General features: G+C 36.5%; 1 protein-coding gene across 1 annotated transcript in view; it reads left to right on the top strand.

The window, feature by feature from the left end:
- LOC142334262 (uncharacterized) overlaps window positions 1-20,424 on the top strand; it is a 62,040-nt gene that overhangs the window by 3,027 nt on the left and 38,589 nt on the right. The window contains exons 2-4 of the mRNA XM_075382155.1: window positions 3,097-3,278; window positions 16,555-16,606; window positions 17,475-17,608. Of these exons, the coding sequence (XP_075238270.1) occupies window positions 3,097-3,278; window positions 16,555-16,606; window positions 17,475-17,608 (368 nt within the window). The remainder of the gene's footprint in view (window positions 1-3,096; window positions 3,279-16,554; window positions 16,607-17,474; window positions 17,609-20,424) is intronic.

Below are 20,424 nucleotides of genomic sequence, written 5' to 3'. Positions count from 1 at the left end.
AATCTTACACATGAACATTTAATGAATCAGACCGATGCACCAGTTTGTGTTCACTGCGACTGCCAACTAACGATACATCACATCCTTGTGGACTGAGTGAGTTATGCGGCACTGCATTAGAAATTTGATTTAGGAGCTAACATCAGAGGTATTCTAGGAAGCAATCTGAATGTTATTGAATACTTGTTATTTGTTAAGGCCGAACATCTGTATTCGATTATTTAATAATTAGTATAAAATGTTTTTTTTTTGCATTTTATATTCTGCTTTAGCTTTTCATAGTTTCCTGTGTTATTGTGCAGTTTATTTATTAATTTTATTTTTTATTTATGTTATTTAGTTTATATATTGTTATGCATAGCGCACATTGTTATAAAATTAGTTTATATCTTGTAGAACATTGCTTTCTGGTGCTAATAATGAATCTTCATTTAACATCCAAAAAAAATATTTCTGATATTTCAATTTCTGTCTTGATATTTAACCTTCTTTTTGTTCTGTCTTACCCTCCTCCTTTCTGTTTGATTTCTTTACCTTTGATTTACTGATATTTACTTTCATATAAACTTTTTCACCAGAAAATAATTACTTGTTCCTATTCCTAATTTCAGTCAGAATAAATATAATCAGTCTTTAGATTGTTTCTTCAGACTCCATTTCTTTTTTTTTTGTAGTTCATGTATTGCTTCTTCTGGTTACAAATGAAAAGGCAGCAGTGGTATGCTATGTCCTTGTTACACTTCAGAGCTTGTCATTGCTCATTTCAGCTCATATCTACCAAATTGTTGTTGAAATATGAATGCTTCTTTATTTATATTTCAAAATTATTTATCAAAATGCTTAACTTATTTTGTTTTATTCTTATGAATTATGAAATGTTTTTTCTAGGCATATAGAGTTCTGTGCAGCATGTGTTCAGTTTATTACAAAATAATTAAAATAAATTTTATCATTTAATAAATTAGAACATTTAACTTTTAATATGAATATTTGTTATTTTAATTAATCATCATTACAAATTTAAAAGAAAACAGTATGAGATTTATATTTAGAAAATTGCAAAAAGAAAAAAACATGTTATAAATTACAAAAACCAACTGAATATGGCTGAGAGTGTATTAATTTTATAAACTGTAAAAATTTTTAATTTTCATGAAGCATAAATTCTCTAATTTTTTTGTGAGGCCCTTGGTTCTTTTGGATTAAAAAAAGAAAAAAATTAGTTACCATTTATTAAACGGTAGACACAGCTGCTATATGAAATTGTTCAGATTTTTACTTATTTAACAATAAATATTCTATTTACTCTTTTTTTGTTTGTTTGATGGTATTGACATGATTATGATGATAGTCAGTACTACAGGTGCATGTATCCTCTGCTTTAAGCTGGTAGATATATTTATTAGTAGGAAATTGTATACTCTACTGAAACTTTTGTCTGAAATTGTTCAAAATTGGTTCATTTATGTTTTCAGTTTATTCTTAAAGTAACGTAACATTAAAGTGAGAAAGTGGACTGAGTGGAGTGACTGTTTTCGACCAAAATGAATTCTCAATATTTTTAAAGTATATAAAACCCAGACTTGAAAAAGTCCAGTGACTAGACACTGAGGTTTTCATTAAAACCAGATAAGCCATTCAGAGATGCCTGAGAGGTACTTTCAGTTTGTTTATGTAAATCATGTTTGGTGATTCATACCTTTACTTCTTGTTTATTTAGTTTATATATATATATATTAAAAAAAAAATTAAAACTGGTAATTTTTACACCTTGATTTTATGTGCATTATTTGTACTGTTGCCTACTGTTTAATAAAAGTGTTTTGATGTGATGCAATAAATTTTTTTCTGCACTGATGATAGAATGTTTATTTTATTTTTTAATTTAAGCAAATGTTACTGAACTAATTTATGGTGATCTTAAACTGGAATTAAGGAAAAAATAGTTAAGGTGAATAAATTTAAAAATAAGTTACCAACCTTTCCCGGGTTCGAATCCCGGTCAGGCATGGCATTTTCACACACGCTACAAATCATTCATCTCATCCTCTGAAGTAATGCTTAACTGTGGACTCGGAGGTTAAACAAAAAAAAAAAAAAAAAAAAAAAAAAAAAAAAAAAAAAAAAATAGTTACCAACCTTATGTAATATTCAGCTGTTTTATTGTATTATACTATGATGCAGGTGATATGATCAAAGATTCTATATTGTTATGACATGAGAGTATGTTTCACTGTTGTAACACCAATACATTTTTTGAAAGTGAATAAAGAATGGAAAATTATGTTTCTGGAACTGAAAATGTAATTAAGACGTAATTAATTAAGGTTTATCAACAAAATATGAATGGTGGTTACAGCTCTTCCTCATCTGATGAAGAGGTTATAGAATGTTTGTATAGATATAAATGTGATTTGTTGTAAATTTTATATTGTTTTATTTATCAAGATGTAATTTTATAGAAAGAAGGATACATACTTTTATCCCTCCAGTTAAAAATATAAGATAGTGTTGTGCTTAAAATAATTTGATAGTCTTCAAATTGTGATTACAAATCGACTTTGAATTGTGAATACTGTCGTAAATATTTTTTTTTAACTAGTCACAGTTAATGTAAATTTCACATAAGATCTTCAAAAATATTTAATACATTTTTTTTACGTAGTTGTCAAGAGTAAAAAAATATGTTTTTGCTTTGAGAAATTTTTTGAAACGCCCAAGTTCATGATAAATATAGGGACAGTTAATGAATGGTTTACAGTTATGAATCAGTAAAAATGTTTCCCTTTAAAAAAAAAATAACATATTTAGGAAAAAACAGTTTAGACAAAAACAAAGAATTTTTTCTATGGATGCTACTTTTACTTTTTTGGAAGAACATCTTGCAGGATTGTTTGTTTTTTATAAATACAGTTTTATAAAAGAAGATACAAATTCAAATTACACTTTAGTTTAAATTCTGCCTTTTTGTCATTAAATTTTGATGCTATTGTAAATTTTATTTTTAACTCATGTAAATTATGTTTAAAATATTCCAGTAAATAGTGCTTGTAATATTTCAGTGTTTGTGTTATTTACTGTAGTAATATGTTACAGGGAAGTTCCTGGATGAGAAACTAGAAAACGTCTGTAGTCGTTTTACAATTAGAGAAATTTCTAATTTTCTTGTTCCCTTGCTTCCAAATATATCATGGAAGAAACTGAATAATGGAATTCAAACATACAAGTTGAAATTGAGTTCAAGAAACTTAGGGAAGTTACTCGTTCGTCTTTTAAAGGTATGCAGAATAGGAAATATGAGGGTGCTTTTAACTAGATGAATAGATCTTTCTGGGCTGACTAAGTTAACTTGTTGATGTTATTTATTTTATTTTCCTAAGGTGTATGTTGCAATCTTTTCTGCTAGTGAACAATAAGCAACATCCCTATGTCTATTAGGATGATGTTGATATATATGACATGTAAATGAGGTTTAGTTTTGTATGGATTCAGGCTGACCATTTCTGAGATATTTGGTTATCAACTAATAATTCTTTATAATTTCTTTGTGTTGAACCAACTACCAAAGTGTACTGGTATCCACTGTCTAGTATTCAAATCCATATAAAAGCAACTTTACTAGGATTTGAACCTAAGACCTTTCCTTAACTTCAAAAATTAGGCGTTAAACAACTTATTTGTGATGACAAGTTAACCATAAGGTGGACCATTTAATTATTGAATTTTTTTATAAATACGTGAATAAATAATTTTTTTTTAGTTTGGTAAATATATAATATATATATTGTTTAGATTGTATCAGAAATGAATAACATAATACTTCAGATATAAATGAGGAACTGACTAGCATTTGATTTGAAGGATTGAGGGACACTGTGAGATAGTCTTGATTGGAGCAGAATCACAGAATAACTAATTATAAAAAAAGTATTAGTGGTTAAAGTCTATTAACATTTATAAATTATTGTTATTAATATGAACACATATGAGCAAACATGTGAAGATACTAAATAAATTAATACAGAAATAACAATTTAGAAGGAATTAGTATGACTTTGAGCACCTTATTTGTGTGTCAAATGAGCAATCAGAAATTCAGAATTATTCCTAATTAATGAAAACTCATTAATATATAATTATTTAAGATTAATACTTCTTTCTGATAGATATATTTAAGAAGTATATTTCCAATTTGTAAAATGCCCTATTGGAAAATTTCCCTTTATCAAATGTAGAACAATGTGGTTCATCACAATGTTATCCTTAATCATTTTTCTATCAAAGTCTGTCAGTGTTTCTATCAAAGTAAAAAGTGGGTTGTGTATGGTGGTCTGGTTGCCTTAGTCTTCCAAGTCTGCAGATTTAAGTACATTAAACTTTTACTTTGGGTAAGCATGTACAGTATTACATCAATCTAGAGGTGTTCAGAAAAAGGAAGATGAATAATTGCTGCCTACGAATTAAAAATTATCTTTAATATTTGAATTTTGTTTGATTTTTAACAGTCAAGATTGACAAAGTACTTCATTAAACTAAACAAGGGACACAATGAACATGTAATTTGATTATTCTTTGCCATTTTTAAGACTGTTTTTCTTGCTTAATATAGATTTTAAACTAAGATGGTGAGGAACTTTTATGTTGCTGCTTTGTATAATTAAAAGTTGAAGACTAATCAATTTAGTCTCTGAAAAAAAAAGTATATATATATAGAAATTCCATATGTATATTATAGATATAAATAAATATATAAATTTTGTGTAATTATAATCTTTCAGTTTAAAATAACTAATAACAATTATTTCCTCAGATTAAAGTACTGATTCTCTAACAATTTCCTACATAATTTTAATGTATATACTAGTTTCATATTGTCATTTGGAACTGCATTTAAACAGATAATAATTTTTTTTTACAGTAAATTGTTCAAGATTTTTTTTTTGATGAAGTATTATTTTATTTATGTGATGATTTTTGATACATTATTTGAGATTAATTTGTGTCTATTTGAAATTATCTAATATAAATTGTTCTATTTATTCTGTGGGAAATAATAATTATAGAAAGTGCTAATTTATTTTAAAAAACTGACAGTGCTAGTTTGTATGTGAGGTGTTACAAATTATTTTATTTAATATTATTAAATATAAGTATTATAAAAATAATATTTAAAATATGTTATTAAAATAAAATCTTATTCTAAGTTTTATTATTATTAATAATAAAATGTATTAATATTATATAAAAAAATATTATTTAAAATAAAATTGATGAAAAATATTTTAATTTATTTTTGAGATGATTTTTCTCTTTAAGAAACAGAAACTGATGACAGATTACAGAAGTAATGAATGTAACATACATTAAAGGGTATTGAGGGAAAAAAAACATAAGTAAATATAACTACAATACTGTTTTATAAACTTAAGTGGAATAATTCAGTGTATTACTAAACAGATTATTTTCCTTAATGAAGAACACAAAATATAAAGTCTGTAGAAGAAATTTAAAAAATAGTCAATATAATAGACAATATAGTAGTGTAAAAATAGTATAGGGAACACGTCTGTTTAAATAATGTACAATAAAAAAATATTTACATTACTTAAGACCAGTAACATTATACAAAAAACTCTTAATCTAAAATGCATTCTTTTAATTTTCTTTATAATTATTACATTTTACTTTTTGAAGAAATCGATAATTTACATTTCCTTTTTCTATAGAAAATAAAAGGATGGCAAGCTGGTGAATTTGTCATAATATCAGTTTCATCAGTTCGGCTTTATCTTGTCTCTTATAGCATTCATTACATCTCGTTAACATTTCATCTGCTTCCCTGTACATTGCATCGTTTACTGAATAAAACTCACATTCTTCCTCTGTTTTTTTCAATAAATACATCGTTATTTTGCATGCAAGTGATAATTTCTGTTTCACTTAACATTTCATACCCGACATCATGATATGTCAGATATGTTTTCTATCCTGGGTATTTTCTGTAATATTTATTTGAATTCTGTTATGAACATTTCATGACAGAATTCTGCTGCCAGTTTTTGGTAATAACATGCTTCAGTCTGTTCCAACATGATATCAGCGTGTTATTATTCCAAAATGTTATTATTCCATTCCTCTTGAGACATTAAGTACAGTATAGTTCTTCCAAAGTTCTTGAACTTGCATCTCACTTTCACAAAATATCAGTTTTTTCAGAAATATTCTTCTATAGTGTCACTTTAAACACTGATTCTTTTACTGAATCTTCATGAAATGTTTGTTGGAGTTAATATAGCTGAATTAGTACCATTGTATGGTATTAGTACAATCAGATATTTCAGTCTTCAACTAGATGAGCTGGATCATTATCTAGCACCAGCAGTGCTTTGGGGTAAATTTTTATCTTTTAGATGACCTACAACTTCAGCAAAACATTCATGAAATTTTTTTGGGTGATCCATGGTCTCCTTTGAGAAAAATATTTTGCTGGCATCAGGTCTAAATTCAAATTTTTAGATGCACACAGCTTTTTAGATTTTCCAATAACTACTGAAGGTAATCTATGACTTTCACTGGTATTAGAGCACAACAGTAATTTGTTCTTATTTTATTTTAAAACCAAACGTACATCTTTCAGACAAAAACCAGGGTTTTAATGGGTTAATGCCTTCCATATTAACCCAGTCTCATAGCGATTGTACACTTTTTTCTTTATAACTCCCTTCCCCTCAATGCCCAATCCACGATCATCCTGTAACACAGCCTTAAGGGTGCAGCCATTCGGGTGCATCATGGATGAATTGATTTGAAGAGATATCAGCCTGTATCTGGTGTGAGTCCTTCAGGACTATTTTATTAGCAGGAGGATAATTGGTTATGCAGAAGGTAAAGAGGTTACGACCACTATGGAGCACAGTGTCACCACTATGGAGAAAATCAGGAAAGGTGAATGGACCATTCTATTGTTTGATAGGTGGTTGGTGGACCATGGCCTTAGCCTCGCTGCAGAAAAAACAAAGCTGCTGGTGACGGCCAGGATCAGGCCAAATACCTGGGGGTTTGGCTTGACAGCCAGAGAGTCTTTCAAGATCATGTCAGGGAGGCAGTCAGCAAGGCAGGTAGAACAGTGTCTGTGTCTCAAGGCTCATGAACAAAGTTGGCAGGCCAAGCTCATGAACAAAGTTGGCAGGCCAAGCTCATGAGCAAAGTTGGCAGGCCAAGCTCATCAAAGAGGAGGATGCTGGCAGCAGCAGTGGCTCGGTCCGTTGCCTTGAATGCCATGCCAGTGTGAAGGAGGGCATTATGCACAAAAGTGACCATTTGGAGGCTTTCGAACTGCAGCGCCTTTACTCCCCTGGGAGGCCATGCCAGAGCCAGCTATGCCGTTCCTGACAGCACCCCGCAGTGGCTGGGTCTTGGTCTTTTAATAAGCACCTGCCTCTAATCCGGGGCCCCAGACCAGTTCTTGGTCTTTCTTTTCCCCACCTAAGGACCCCAGGAGTCCCCGTTCAATCATTGATGATGGGATGGCAGACTTCCCACCCCTCCTGAACAGGGCTGTCCTCCCTGTCTCAACGCTAACACCCCTTACCCAGAAGGGGTCTTCTGGGTCTTCTGTTGGATAATGTTCCCTATTTCCTTACTGACTATTGACCAGTTCTGCTCCATGAAGCATTTCCTCCACTATATTATCTGCGGTAACTTCTCCCAACCGCATTTGTATCATCATCCTGCCTTCCTCCCACCTTGGGCACTGGAAGATTGTATGTTCTGGAGTATCCTGCTCTCCACAATACTGGCAGCTTTCAGACGACCGTCTCCTCCTGCCGCATAGGTAGCTATTACAGCTACCATGCTCCGATAAAAATTGGGTTAGCTCAAACATGAGTTCCCTTTGCTCACGTCTAAGCCAACGCCTGATATCTGGTATTAACTTCTTTGTCCAGAAACCCACCTCTGATCCAGTCCATCTCCTGCCAGTGTTCGGTCGTCTCCATCCTGGCCATGCTCTTTGTCATCCCTTCTCTTTTTTGCACCTGTTCTTCTGCCAAGAGCTCCATAGGGGGGAGTGAGGCAATCATCAGAACTGCCTCTATAGAGACCATTTGGTAAGCCCTACGCTCATTGCCAGTCGGCGCTGCAGTTCGAAAGCCTCCAAATGGTCACTTTTGTGCATAATGCCCTCCTTCACACTGGCATGGCATTCAAGGCAACGGACCGAGCCACTGCTGCTGCCAGCATCCTCCTCTTTGATGAGCTTGGCCTGCCAACTTTGCTCATGAGCTTGGCCTGCCAACTTTGTTCATGAGCTTGGCCTGCCAACTTTGTTCATGAGCCTTGAGACACAGACACTGTTCTACCTGCCTTGCTGACTGCCTCCCTGACATGATCTTGAAAGACTCTCTGGCTGTCAAGCCAAACCCCCAGGTATTTGGCCTGATCCTGGCCGTCACCAGCAGCTTTGTTTTTTCTGCAGCGAGGCTAAGGCCATGGTCCACCAACCACCTATCAAACAATAGAATGGTCCATTCACCTTTCCTGATTTTCTCCATAGTGGTGACACTGTGCTCCATAGTGGTCGTAACCTCTTTACCTTCTGCATAATCAATTATCCTCCTGCTAATAAAATAGTCCTGAAGGACTCACACCAGATACAGGCTGATATCTCTTCAAATCAATTCATCCATGATGCACCCGAATGGTAGTGAGTTGAATGCATTCTTGACATCCAACATCACCACCGCAGGGATACACCTTGTCCTACAAGAACCCGCTAAGGCCTCATCAACAATTATCACCATAGCTATGGCGTCCTCCATTGTCTGCCCTCTCCTGAATCCATATTGACATTCACTAAGGTCTCCCTTCTGTTCTCCTTCATCTTGGAGATGCTTCTCGAAGAGTTTGCTTAGGCAAAGAGCTCAGTATCTGAATAGCCCTTTACTTCTCCATCTTTCCTCAGTAGAACCACCCTGACCTCCTTCCATTTTGGTAGCAAACAACTATCCAGGAGTATTCGGTTGAAGGCCACCAGCACTTGGTCCACAGCAACTTCCACCGTTGCAGCCACTACCTTGTTAGTAACCCAGTCAACCTCCTCGGCAAGAACGGGTAACGCCCTACCAAATCTACAAGTTATGATTTGGAAGGTATCACCACCCTAATGTCTTCATCTAACCTGTCCAGGAGCTTTCTCCACTTCCTCTTCTTACCAGAATTTCACTCCTGTAAGCGCTCCTTTTTTCAGTCAGCTCCTTTCTGCATGAGAGGATGTCTTCACGATACCCCCTTCTCTTGGCCCTAATACAGCACCATCTCGCCTCTGCCACCTGAGCAGTCCACCAATATACACTCTTTCTTTGCGGACTTCTATGGTCCAGTGACTCTTCTGTTGCCTTTGATACCACCTTCTTGAGATTGGGAGATGTTTTCCAGATGACCAAGGTGCTCTTTCACCAACTTCTTAAGCCTAGCTAGGCCCTCTTTTGAAGATAATCTCCTGTTGTCAGCCTCCATGCTGTAAGACCAATCATCCCCAATCTCAATCAAACAAAGAAATGGTCGCTCTCAATGACTCCTCTTCAGTGACCACCTATCACCTTCACGACTCCTCTGCCAACCTTGGCGAGACAAATGTGACATCCACAAACGAGCATCCATTTACCCTCACCAGGGTAGGCGCAGTCCCATTATTGAGCACCACCAAACCCAACTCAGCTACATACCCAACCAGAATCCGCCCTCTGTGGTCTGTGACATGTCCTCCCTCTGTCATGTTCTTTGTGTTAAGATCACCACCCACAACTACATACTTTCTAAGAGGGTGAATCACACCGGCCGGATCCTCCAAACATTGTTCATAATCATCCAGACTGGAGTTGGATGAAATATAAACACAAAAGACCACAATGTCTGGAAGCTCAACCCATATGAATCCATTTCTCTCACCAGTGGTTAGGATCGGCACACCGCTCCCATAAACTGCCGCACTCCTCAGCCCATCCACTGTCCAGCCGTCTTCCTCCACCTTCTTCAAATTAGGCTCAGACACTAACAGAAAGTCATGCTCCCTTCCGCCTTCCCAATTCCAGGAATGCATCATGTGATGTCGTGCTCCTATTTGTGTTTAACTGCAGAATTGTAGGCATTTCTATTACCGCAAAGGGCGCTACCAATCCGATGCCCAGTTCCACCATATCCCAACCCCGTTGGGAGAAAGACACCCACTTTATGACGTTACCGGTCGCCACACCACCCCCTCCATTCCAAGTCCTGAGGGGCTTTACCGGAAATCGTTTTTAGACCCTCCTCTAACTGATTACATCTCACAGTTATCAGCCAGGCCTTGGTCGGGATGCCACCGATGTATATGCCTCGGCAGACATTTGCATCAGTAAATACATACCAAATTCGCCTTCACGTAGGCCTCAAACGAACAATCTTCACATCCAACCTAACATGATTCCCTCAAACTAACTAACCGAAACTGCGGAAGCGCGAACCCGCGCCAAGTACAGATTTGACTACACCGTTTGTGACCGTGAATGCCTCAGAAAACGATTTACCTTGAAAATGTAGTGTTTCTTACGCTCATTAGCGAAGATATCTATTGATTTGATTCCGGCTATAACACAGACTGCCTCCCGCGAGACTTCTGTAACCGCCTATAACAGCCAGCAGGAGGAGTCGCTGGGCCCGCAGCCAAATGTCCGCGCAATACCTAAAAGCCATGCGGTGAGCACCGACAGGCGCAGCATACAGCATAATAGCTTCGCGGACACCATTGTAAAGGATACGCTTGGTACGGTAATTCAGCCCCCAATCGGGGTGAATGACTACGGATTCCATAAAAATCATCAGCGCCTTTTTTTGCTACATACTGTAGGTGTTCCTTGAACCGAAAATTCTCAGGTATTTTTGCGTCGTAACGTACCGAATGGGAAGACCAGCCATCCGAACCCGGATTCGTCTGGAAGCTACCAATCAGCCTTTAAGCAACATCATTGTGGTTTACTCCCGGCTAAAAATCATCTTATGTTGGAGACTCCACAGTTGTAGTATCTCACAAGCACAGCACGAGCAGCTCGGAACTCTACCTCGTTACGCGAATCTCCTTCAGTCAGTAGCAGCGCGTCGTCAGCATAAGCAATGACTGAACAACCACATGGCAACCTTAAACGCAAGATCGAATCGAATTCTATGTTCCAAAGAAGGGGACTCAAAACACCGCTCTGAGGGCATCCTTTAGTTAAGGTCTTACGAACCATCGAGCCGCCATCACGCACAGGGAAACGGTCCGGTGGCTGAAATAACTTCAGAGCACTTCTAGTTCATTTCGTATACACTTGAGCCTCTGCATCTGAAACAGGGCAGAGGGCCACCATAAGTTGTTAAATGCCCCGTATATGTCCAGAAAAATCCCTAATACATATTTACATGGACTAGAGAGGAAGCTATATCTATCACCTTTAGTATGGCATCTTCAGTACTCTTGCCCGGTCGGAAACCATACTGGTTGTCCATTAGCAAATGATCAGTGGCCAATCTAACATTAATACGCAAATAACGGCCAATCCCGGGCAAGAGCGTAAGTGGACGGTAAGAAGAACTTACAGTAGGATCTTTGTCGCCACCTTTGAACAACACCAAGTCTCCACGCTTCCAACTCGCCGGAAAGTGGCCGGTGAAAAGCAACCTGTTATATATTCTAGTTAGAGGTCCAAGGACTAGTAGAAGCGCTCGGATGAGGAGTTCCACTGTGATACAATCATATCCGGGGGCCTTGTGCCGTACCATGCTACAGATCACCTGGCGCACTTCCGTCTCAGTGATCTCAGAAGATTATATGTCGGTCTCGAAAATCGCGACTTCCCGCTCCACACGCCGGTGGTATGAAACCTCACCCACCGTGGTGTCATCTGGGAGCAAATCATTCAGAAAAATATTAAGGAACGGTCCTTATCAATTACCATACCGGGTTGAGGAAGCTGACAGGAAGACATCTTTCCTGTGCTTATGTCCAAGGGCTCTATACACAACGCCCCAGGGTCTCTATTCCCTTGTTCCTGAATGAAGGAGCGCCAGGAATTACGCTTGGAGGACCTAATGCTATGAAAGTACCTAGCCCTCCCTCTGCGGTAATCTGCAGTTAGGGCCGCATGCCGATCGGGATCACCCTCTCGTTGCGCAGCCCTTCTGAGTCGGTTCACAGACTGCTTCGCTGCTGTCAGATTCCGAGACCGCCAACCAGAAAGGCCATCAAGGTCTCAAAAAGAAATCTCCAGTCTTGACTCCATCAAAGAGGAGAATTTCGGCCAGTCCGCCTTCCTATGCAGGAAGCACCCCCCTCCACCATGGTAAACAGGAAAGTGTCCCTCATGGCCATTGTGCAGCTCATCCATTATTTTAAATAGTATCAGCCGATGATTGCTGGATCAGTTGTCAACCACAGACCAGTCAAGGACCCTGCCAGGGATATCCCTACCATTGGTGACATCAATATTTGTACCTGAAAAGGCCCTTTGTTCATTAACCTTACTGACATAAGTGGCCAACTGGTCTGCAACAGTAAAGACCTCAAAATTGTGATGTGCAGGGAAACTGTAAATTAGGCCACCGCCATGATCAGCGATCCCACTGTGCCAGAAAAGCGACTTTGCATTGAACTATTACCCACAATACGAAGGATCCTATCCCATCTCGCTAGGTGTTTCTCAGTGGGATCTCTGTATTGGAAATATGAACTAACAACTGTAAGGTTCTGTCCGTGAATGGCAAGTCTGACCACAACATGATGCGCGTAAGTAACCTGTCATATAGAGACAGTATCAAGAGACTTCCTGCACAGAATAGCAGACATACAGGCATGCCCTACACAAAACTCTTTCCAGCTGTAAAAGCCTGGAAGATCACCCCTAATTATATATGGGTGTTGCCGAAGGACAACAGCGAGGCTCTGTCTCTACAATCTCACCTAACTCAACCTGGAATACATAAGCACTCTGGGCATTTAGTTGATCAAACCTAACCATCTAAGGAATTAAAGTACAGCACAATGGCCCTTATGTAACAGCCACACTTCTTACTAACAACTGGGTGCTCATGATTCTTGCGCAACCTCTTACAATTGGAACAGGCCAGAGCCTTGGACCTATGCGAACAATCATCACATTTGTGGCCCTGCTCGCCACAATGGACACATACCAAGGCAAACTTACAAAATTTAGCCCTGAGACCATATCTACAGCACTAACTTGCATATGCAAGTTACTAGATATGCAGCACTATCTGCACTTGAAACATCTTTGGACATCCACGTACTCTTTTAATCGGCAGGACCCTAAATCAATAAATAGTCTGCCTGCAGACGTAAATTTTTCTTCAAAGAGACCAGAACTTACCTCAAAGACTCCGTGATATTTCTGGTTATCATGCCTACCTGTTTTAAAGACCAATCTGCAGTCCTGCCTGAAGGCGGCTTCAACCAAATCAGTGTTCTGCTCCCTAATGAGGAACAAGGCATCTTCGTCGGTCAGGTTACGGTCAATATCATAGACTATAATATGGGGCCTATGCGTTCTCTTGGGTCTGTTTTCACTTTCAATCACTTAACCGATGTGGAATCTATAATTGCCTGAATGGTCTCTGTGTCACCGCTACCACAATTAATCCCTTACTGGTCTCTGATGTTCCTGATTTTAAGACCTTTCAGGACACCCTGAAAGGCAACGTGGAGGTCTTTTTTCAGCTGACTGCTGGACACAGTCGAGCCCTCTGCCCTATTAACAAATGCAACCTCAGGTTTCTTAGAGGACTGGCTGGTTTCGTGTCTGCCCCTGACCACCATAGCCTACCTGCACGGTTGCATTGGGGCTGGGGCCAGTTTCTATGGTTATTTCTTTAGGCCTTGAGGCAAGATTTTCGAAATACTCAACGAGAGCTGTGAAAGCTGCTTGGAGGAAATCAAGCTGAGGCAACAGTCTTTTCTTGGTAGCTGCACTAGTACATTTTGGGTTAGCTAAATAAGAAGACAAGCCACCCAGTTCTGCCAAAACATTATGGGCCAATGGAGCAGAACTGCCAGGTCTGCCCCCCCCTCGGCTTGCAAAAACTCTTCAATAAGTGGGTTAATACCCTCCCGGATGGTCAGCCCAATATCTGCCTCTGTACTATTGTTGTCAGAACCAGTGTTCGAGGAGGTCGAAGGAAAAAGCTCCGGCTTCCTACAGCTAGGAGGAAGGGGCCAGTTCCTCCACACTTCCAACATTTCACCATGACCTTGCACCTTTTGGCCTGATACCCTTCGTCACCACAGTTATGACACAAGGCCAACCTGTCAGGGCCACCATGTGCCCCACCTCAAAGCAGCTGTAGCGCTGTGGCTTCTCCTTACTCAGGGATACCCTGCAGTGGATCCATCCCACGCAAATTCTTCTCCTGGCCACTAACACCATTGCTGACATCGCGACTGTGGCTCTCTTCATGCCACCAAAGGCTGACTGTAAGGAGATCACCCCCATATCCTCCATTTTTCCATGCCTCACTGATGGTGTTTAGAAGCTCCACATCTGTCACTTCCTTCTCAAGATCCTTAACGATAATGAGGCTTTTCCTATGCGACCCACTTGTGATAATCACATCCTCTAGTTTACTCGACATCTTATTCTGAATCTCTACAGCTTCTTTGTTGGCTCTCAATTTCATATGCGAGGATTCCCCACCACCTCTCCTGACAGATAGTATGTTCCCAATCTCTTCCTTGGTGACACCCTTTTTGACTGTTTTGAGGAGGTTCGCATATGTAGCCCCTCCGCCTTAATTACTAGTGTACTGGTGGGCTCTGTCGGCTGCTGCGGCTGTTTACTCTCCGCCCTGTTTGCTACCGCGTCGTCCATATACACAACCCTATTGCCACCACTCCTACCATGGTATTCCAGCATTTTCTTAAGAAGTAAACTTGTTCCTTATTGAGCCATATCTAACCTTGGCCTTAATCTCCTGCATTTTCTTTACAGCTCTGTGTAAGTCCTCTGTAACTGCTCTCTCTCAGCCCTAGTGTCCATTACCACTGTGTACACCCTGCCCTGGATATCTTCTTTGATGTCCCCTATCAACACTTGTTCTAGGCCTTAGGCCTTATTCCAGCTGACCCTTCTTCAGCTTATTGCCTCACCAGCCTATGCGTGGTGGTGACCCTGTCAAGCATTTCCTACCATGGCTTGTCCTACCATCCATAAGTCATATGTGGCTAAAAAAATACCACCACTGGCTTCAAAGATGAATGTGTGTTCTTTTTCCTTTATTAATATCCCCATCAGAAATTTCCATTTTGCTGATAAAGCCTTCATTTTTGTTACCATTTTTCTTTATATCATTTACTGATGTTACAGGAATTCTAAACTCGACTGATAACTTAACTGCACATTCACCCTTTTGTAGCCAATGCAAAATTTTGTGTTTCTGTACCATTATTAAAGTTTTATAATTTCCATGTTTAGATATTATACTTTTTGTATCACTTTGCTTAATTAAAAAATATTAATTAAAGAATGGTATAAAAAAGTATACATCAATAAAGTTTATATGTAGTATATTTCAAACGACTACAGTATTGTTTAATACAATACCATAAACAATACAAAACAATAAACAATAAACAATACTGTATTGAACAATGTGTTATACTGATCCTTAATATAAACTGGTTCATAATGGTTAATTTATTGTAGTTACAATGATGCATGATGTCATTTTATTAACAGTACAGAATGAAATGCATAAAAACATAACTGCATAAACACTTGAATACTTCACTACATGATGTTTTTGTTATGAATAAAAGAACAAATTTTTTTATCAGTGTTCATATTTTATAAAAACAGACTAAATAACAAATTTCAGTGTATTATATGGTAAATTTATAAGTACAAATTATAGTTTATGTACATTATTATAGTACTCATCATACGGTCCAATAATATATACTATAGTTTTCATTTTTATGTTTGATTATGGTTAAAAAACACATATATACACACACATTCAGATGGGTGATAGATTGTAGAAGGTGATGATGAATTAGAGTGAGTGGATTGGAGAGGTTCTATTATATATTGAGGTCAAAATTAATTATATTTTTTGTAATGATGTTATGAACATGCTACTGAATTATAAGATAGTTCTTTGCATACTCGCACAAATAGACCTTACTAGTATTTTTTATTAATTTTGTGAAAGTACCCACCCAAAAATAAAATCCTTCAAAAAATTGTCAAATTCAGGTTATTTCAGATTTAAGGAAAAAAGATAAGAAAATAAAAATCTTAGCCCAACTATGCCGAGTACTAACTTATTGAAATATAATAGCTGATATTTAATTTAATAGTATTCGAGTAATATGTAATTTGATATTAACACACAAAAAGTTTGTCAAAAAAAATGATGTAAAGCATCCACTGTGGATCACTTCATTTATATAGACATTTTTTAAAGTGTTGTGTTTATTGTTTATTAATATGTCTTCATGTCTGTGTTGATTTATGTTTTCCTTTTTAGAATGAAAAGGATGAGAAGTTACGGCATATAGTCAACCGCATTCGTTTGTTGGGTAAGTTGTACATTTATTTCAATTTCTTTTCAAAAGACAGAGTGTATTTATTTCAGGTGATCTGAACTGTGGTGTGCTGCTGTTTGTTGATTATAGTAATATGAAATAGTGATTTTTCTATGTAATAACTTTTGTTAGAGGTGTTATTGGCTGTTGTCGTGTTTTTATAACATTAAGTAATATTATTTAATATTACTTAAAGGACAGACAGTAAAGGACATTATGTTTGTTAATGTCCTTTTATGCCTTTTATATTTTAAAGTTTTTTTAACTGCTATAGTTAAAAAAAAAAATATTCTGTTTAAAAATAAGTTGTGTTTGTTGCTTATCTGCATATTAGGTTAATTTTTTTTCTTTTTGTAATAAAGCCAAGCGATTCAGATTTCTTATAATTTAATTTAGTTTTGGTGTGTGCCAGTAGAGAATGTCTTAAGTAATTCTTAACATCTTCACTTCCTCTCTTGGATTGTTACTCCATTTTAAAGTATTGATCTTTCATTTCCATTATCGCTAAAGGTAATAATACAAACTACAGAATCAAAATATTCCATTCTGTAGCTTGTATGCTTTTTTCTGCTACCTCATTCTTGTACAAGTTGAAAGAAACAATCATACAAGAATAGTACTGATGCAATATTTAAAGTCAGTATAATTAATTATAATTAATCTAAAGTCATTATAATTATGTATAAATATTACAGTGACGTATTTCCTTTGGTAACAGTGAATGTCCTTGTGTGGTTATTTTCTAATTAGTTATATAGCTTGATTGATTTCCCATGAACTTTTGATTTTCTCTTTGTAGAAAACGTAGTGAATTAGTGTACAGTATTGTTAAAGGTAATAAGTATGTTTTTTTTTTTTTTAGATGTGGGTTTACATCTATCAAATGTTTGGATTCCATATTCATTAATAGAACCGATTTTATTAAAAAGAGTACAAACAACAGAAGAATTAGAGCGACTTATTTTACAAGCAATCCGGATTGAAAAAATGAACGGGGTATGTTATACTTATTATATCGGTAACATTAATTTTTCTTAAAAATTATTGTTTAAGTTAAACATTACTATTATGTTAAAAAGATTAAAAGTTGAGGAAGACAGAGAAATGGGGAAACAAAGAGGTCTGATTATCAATTGTTTTACTTGCACTTGTATTAAAAAAAAAAAAAAAATCAGCTAAAATAATATATGACAAGTTTTCCCCGTGTTAATCAGGTTCTGGAGTAGTTTTAGGAGTTATACTCCAATGAAATCTGGTGATTGTCTTCATTATCTGAAAAATCAGATTCCAGAGTTTGGCAGATAAGAATTGTTTTGTTATATTCAGATGTTATTATTTATAGTTTAATGTAGAAATTGTTAAATATATCAGATGATGGTTACAAGGAGGACAGTAAAATTATTGTTATAACCTGTATAGGAATGCAGTAAAATTTTAACCAGTGACAGGATTTTACAAATAATTAGTTTCTGACATTACCTCACAGAATCAATCAGTCAATCTCGATTTAATTGTAAAGATTATACTGCCTCAAAGCAGGCTACAAGATGAATTTTGGTTTAGCAGTAGGTCTTATCCATTCAGGCTGAACATTTTTGAAGCAAGTTTTTTAAAAATGATCAAATTATGTTGTAAATGCTGGCATTTCATTTAACTATAAATACTTTCATATGAAAGTTTCTCCTTCAGTGGTACAGTTTTTTTTTTAGTTATCTGTTCAACTTATGTGATGCTCTCAGCAGTGTTTTTAGAGCATTACTTAAAATCAGTCTATCAAGTCTTTGAGAAAAATTATGTTTATTATTTATAGAATTTTTTTGTAGAATTGTGGTTTTTTTATGTGTAATGGTGATTTAATTTCTAATAATTTTGGTTTTTATAGTTTTGATATTGGAGAATTTATCTATTTTGAAATTTTGGTATGTCAAGAAGATCATCACTGCCACCCTGATTCTTTACTATTAATAGTACTAATGTTTAATAAAAATTGGTAATTATCTAACTCTGATTTTATATTTTCTTTTTTTTATTTGAGCCCTCTTCTACCACCAGGTGTTGAGGTTATGAGAGATCTCTTGCTTTCTGATCTTCAACAATCTGCCTACTCGAATTCAGCCTCCTCCTCATCTCACAAAACTCATCAAACAACTCTAACTTCATCCTCTCACCATTCCTGAGGCTACTGTACCTTCTGTCCTGACTTCTTCCATCTGTCTTGTATTCCAAAACCTGTTTGGGAAGCCTATCTTCACTCAGACCAATGCCTTCAAAAGCCCTCATGCTCAAGCTTATATCAGTATAAAAAAGAAGAATCATTGTCTATCATCTTAAAGCTTTGAACATTTTTCTTTGCTTCGTGGATGCTTAAATATGACACCTTAGTCTTATCCCCCCCCCCCCAAGTTAATTCCAGTTCTTTCCCATTTAACACACCCTACAATCCATGTTCCAAAAATCAATATTATAAAAAATCAAATTTTTTGACCTCAATTTATCCTCTCACAATGGTTGAGGCTACCACCTTATGGCTGCTGTGCTTGCCAGATCTAATTGTTTCATCCTTCTGCTTTGGAGTCGAAACTACTGGATGAGACATTAGTTACTCCTTAACCATCGGGAATGAGGAAAATAAGCTGCAGACAAAGTCTACAGCATCCCAACACCAGTCTTCACTGACCCAGTTTCACACTAGAGTTGGTTGCCTAACCTTCCAGTGGGTTGCTCAGCTTAACAGAAGCACCTCTTGCTGGTTAAGTGTTTGAGAGGAAAGGCTAAGAGAATTCTCTTCTTGTGAGTCCTTATATTACTGATGTTGGATGTTTACATCAATCTCATCTCACACTCCCAAATGCCAGAGCCAAAGCTCTCTGTAGGCAGTTCCCATGGTCTTAATTTTCTATTCGCTATGTAGAATTTAATAGTAGTGAGGCGAGTTTGATACAATTCACATATTGCCAGCAACCAATACTTTATTGTAAGTAAAATTTCTTTGAATAGGCCCTTGCCACATCAATTTGCAGAAGTTGGATTCCAAATGGTAGTTAATTGTTCCATGATAGACATTATTTTGCTATTTCAGAGATGCCCACAACTATTCAATCATAGGGTGTGTACTCTAGTTTCCAAGTTGATGAAATTGTAGTAACAGTTCACTTTGAAATGATGAAAGACGTTTTGTTCAAGATCTATTGTTAAATATACTGCCAAGAAATTTAATACAAAATGCTATTTTCATACATATGGTATTTAATAACCTGCAGGACATTGCCACACAATATCATCTGTTTGATATAAAACCATATTGTACCTGTTATGACATCTTTGTTCTGCTGGCATGATTCTGAGATATTGCAGCAACTAATCATGTTGCCATCCTTAACTGGAAAATCTAAAATAAACTTGCCTGTTAACTGGATAGTTCATTTATGAGCAATGGTTGGATGCAGTGAAATTGGAAGAATTATCTCTATTCAGTGTGTCTGTAATTTTGAAGAAAATTAAAAATAAAGTTATGTTATGTGTAATGTAAGGTAGGATTTGAAACATAATAAAATCCATTTTACAACTGTTTCAATTACAGAGGGAACTCGCTGGTAAATAAAATTGTCATGGGCCAGTTTTCTTAATAAGTATCAATTTTTTTTTAAAGTTGTATGAAGTTAGGTTACTTCATTTATTGTGATGAAACAGAATTATGTGTTACACAAATGCTTATATGTATAATAATTTTGAGTATACAGTAGTGTAAAAATTAATCAGAACACAAGGAATTTTCTGTTTATTTCTACATTGTTGCTACACTGCTTGACCAT

The sequence above is a fragment of the Lycorma delicatula genome, chromosome 1 (genome assembly GCF_047948215.1).
Source record: "Lycorma delicatula isolate Av1 chromosome 1, ASM4794821v1, whole genome shotgun sequence".
NCBI lineage: Eukaryota > Metazoa > Arthropoda > Insecta > Hemiptera > Fulgoridae > Lycorma > Lycorma delicatula.
This window is presented reverse-complemented; position numbering and strand designations above follow the sequence as displayed.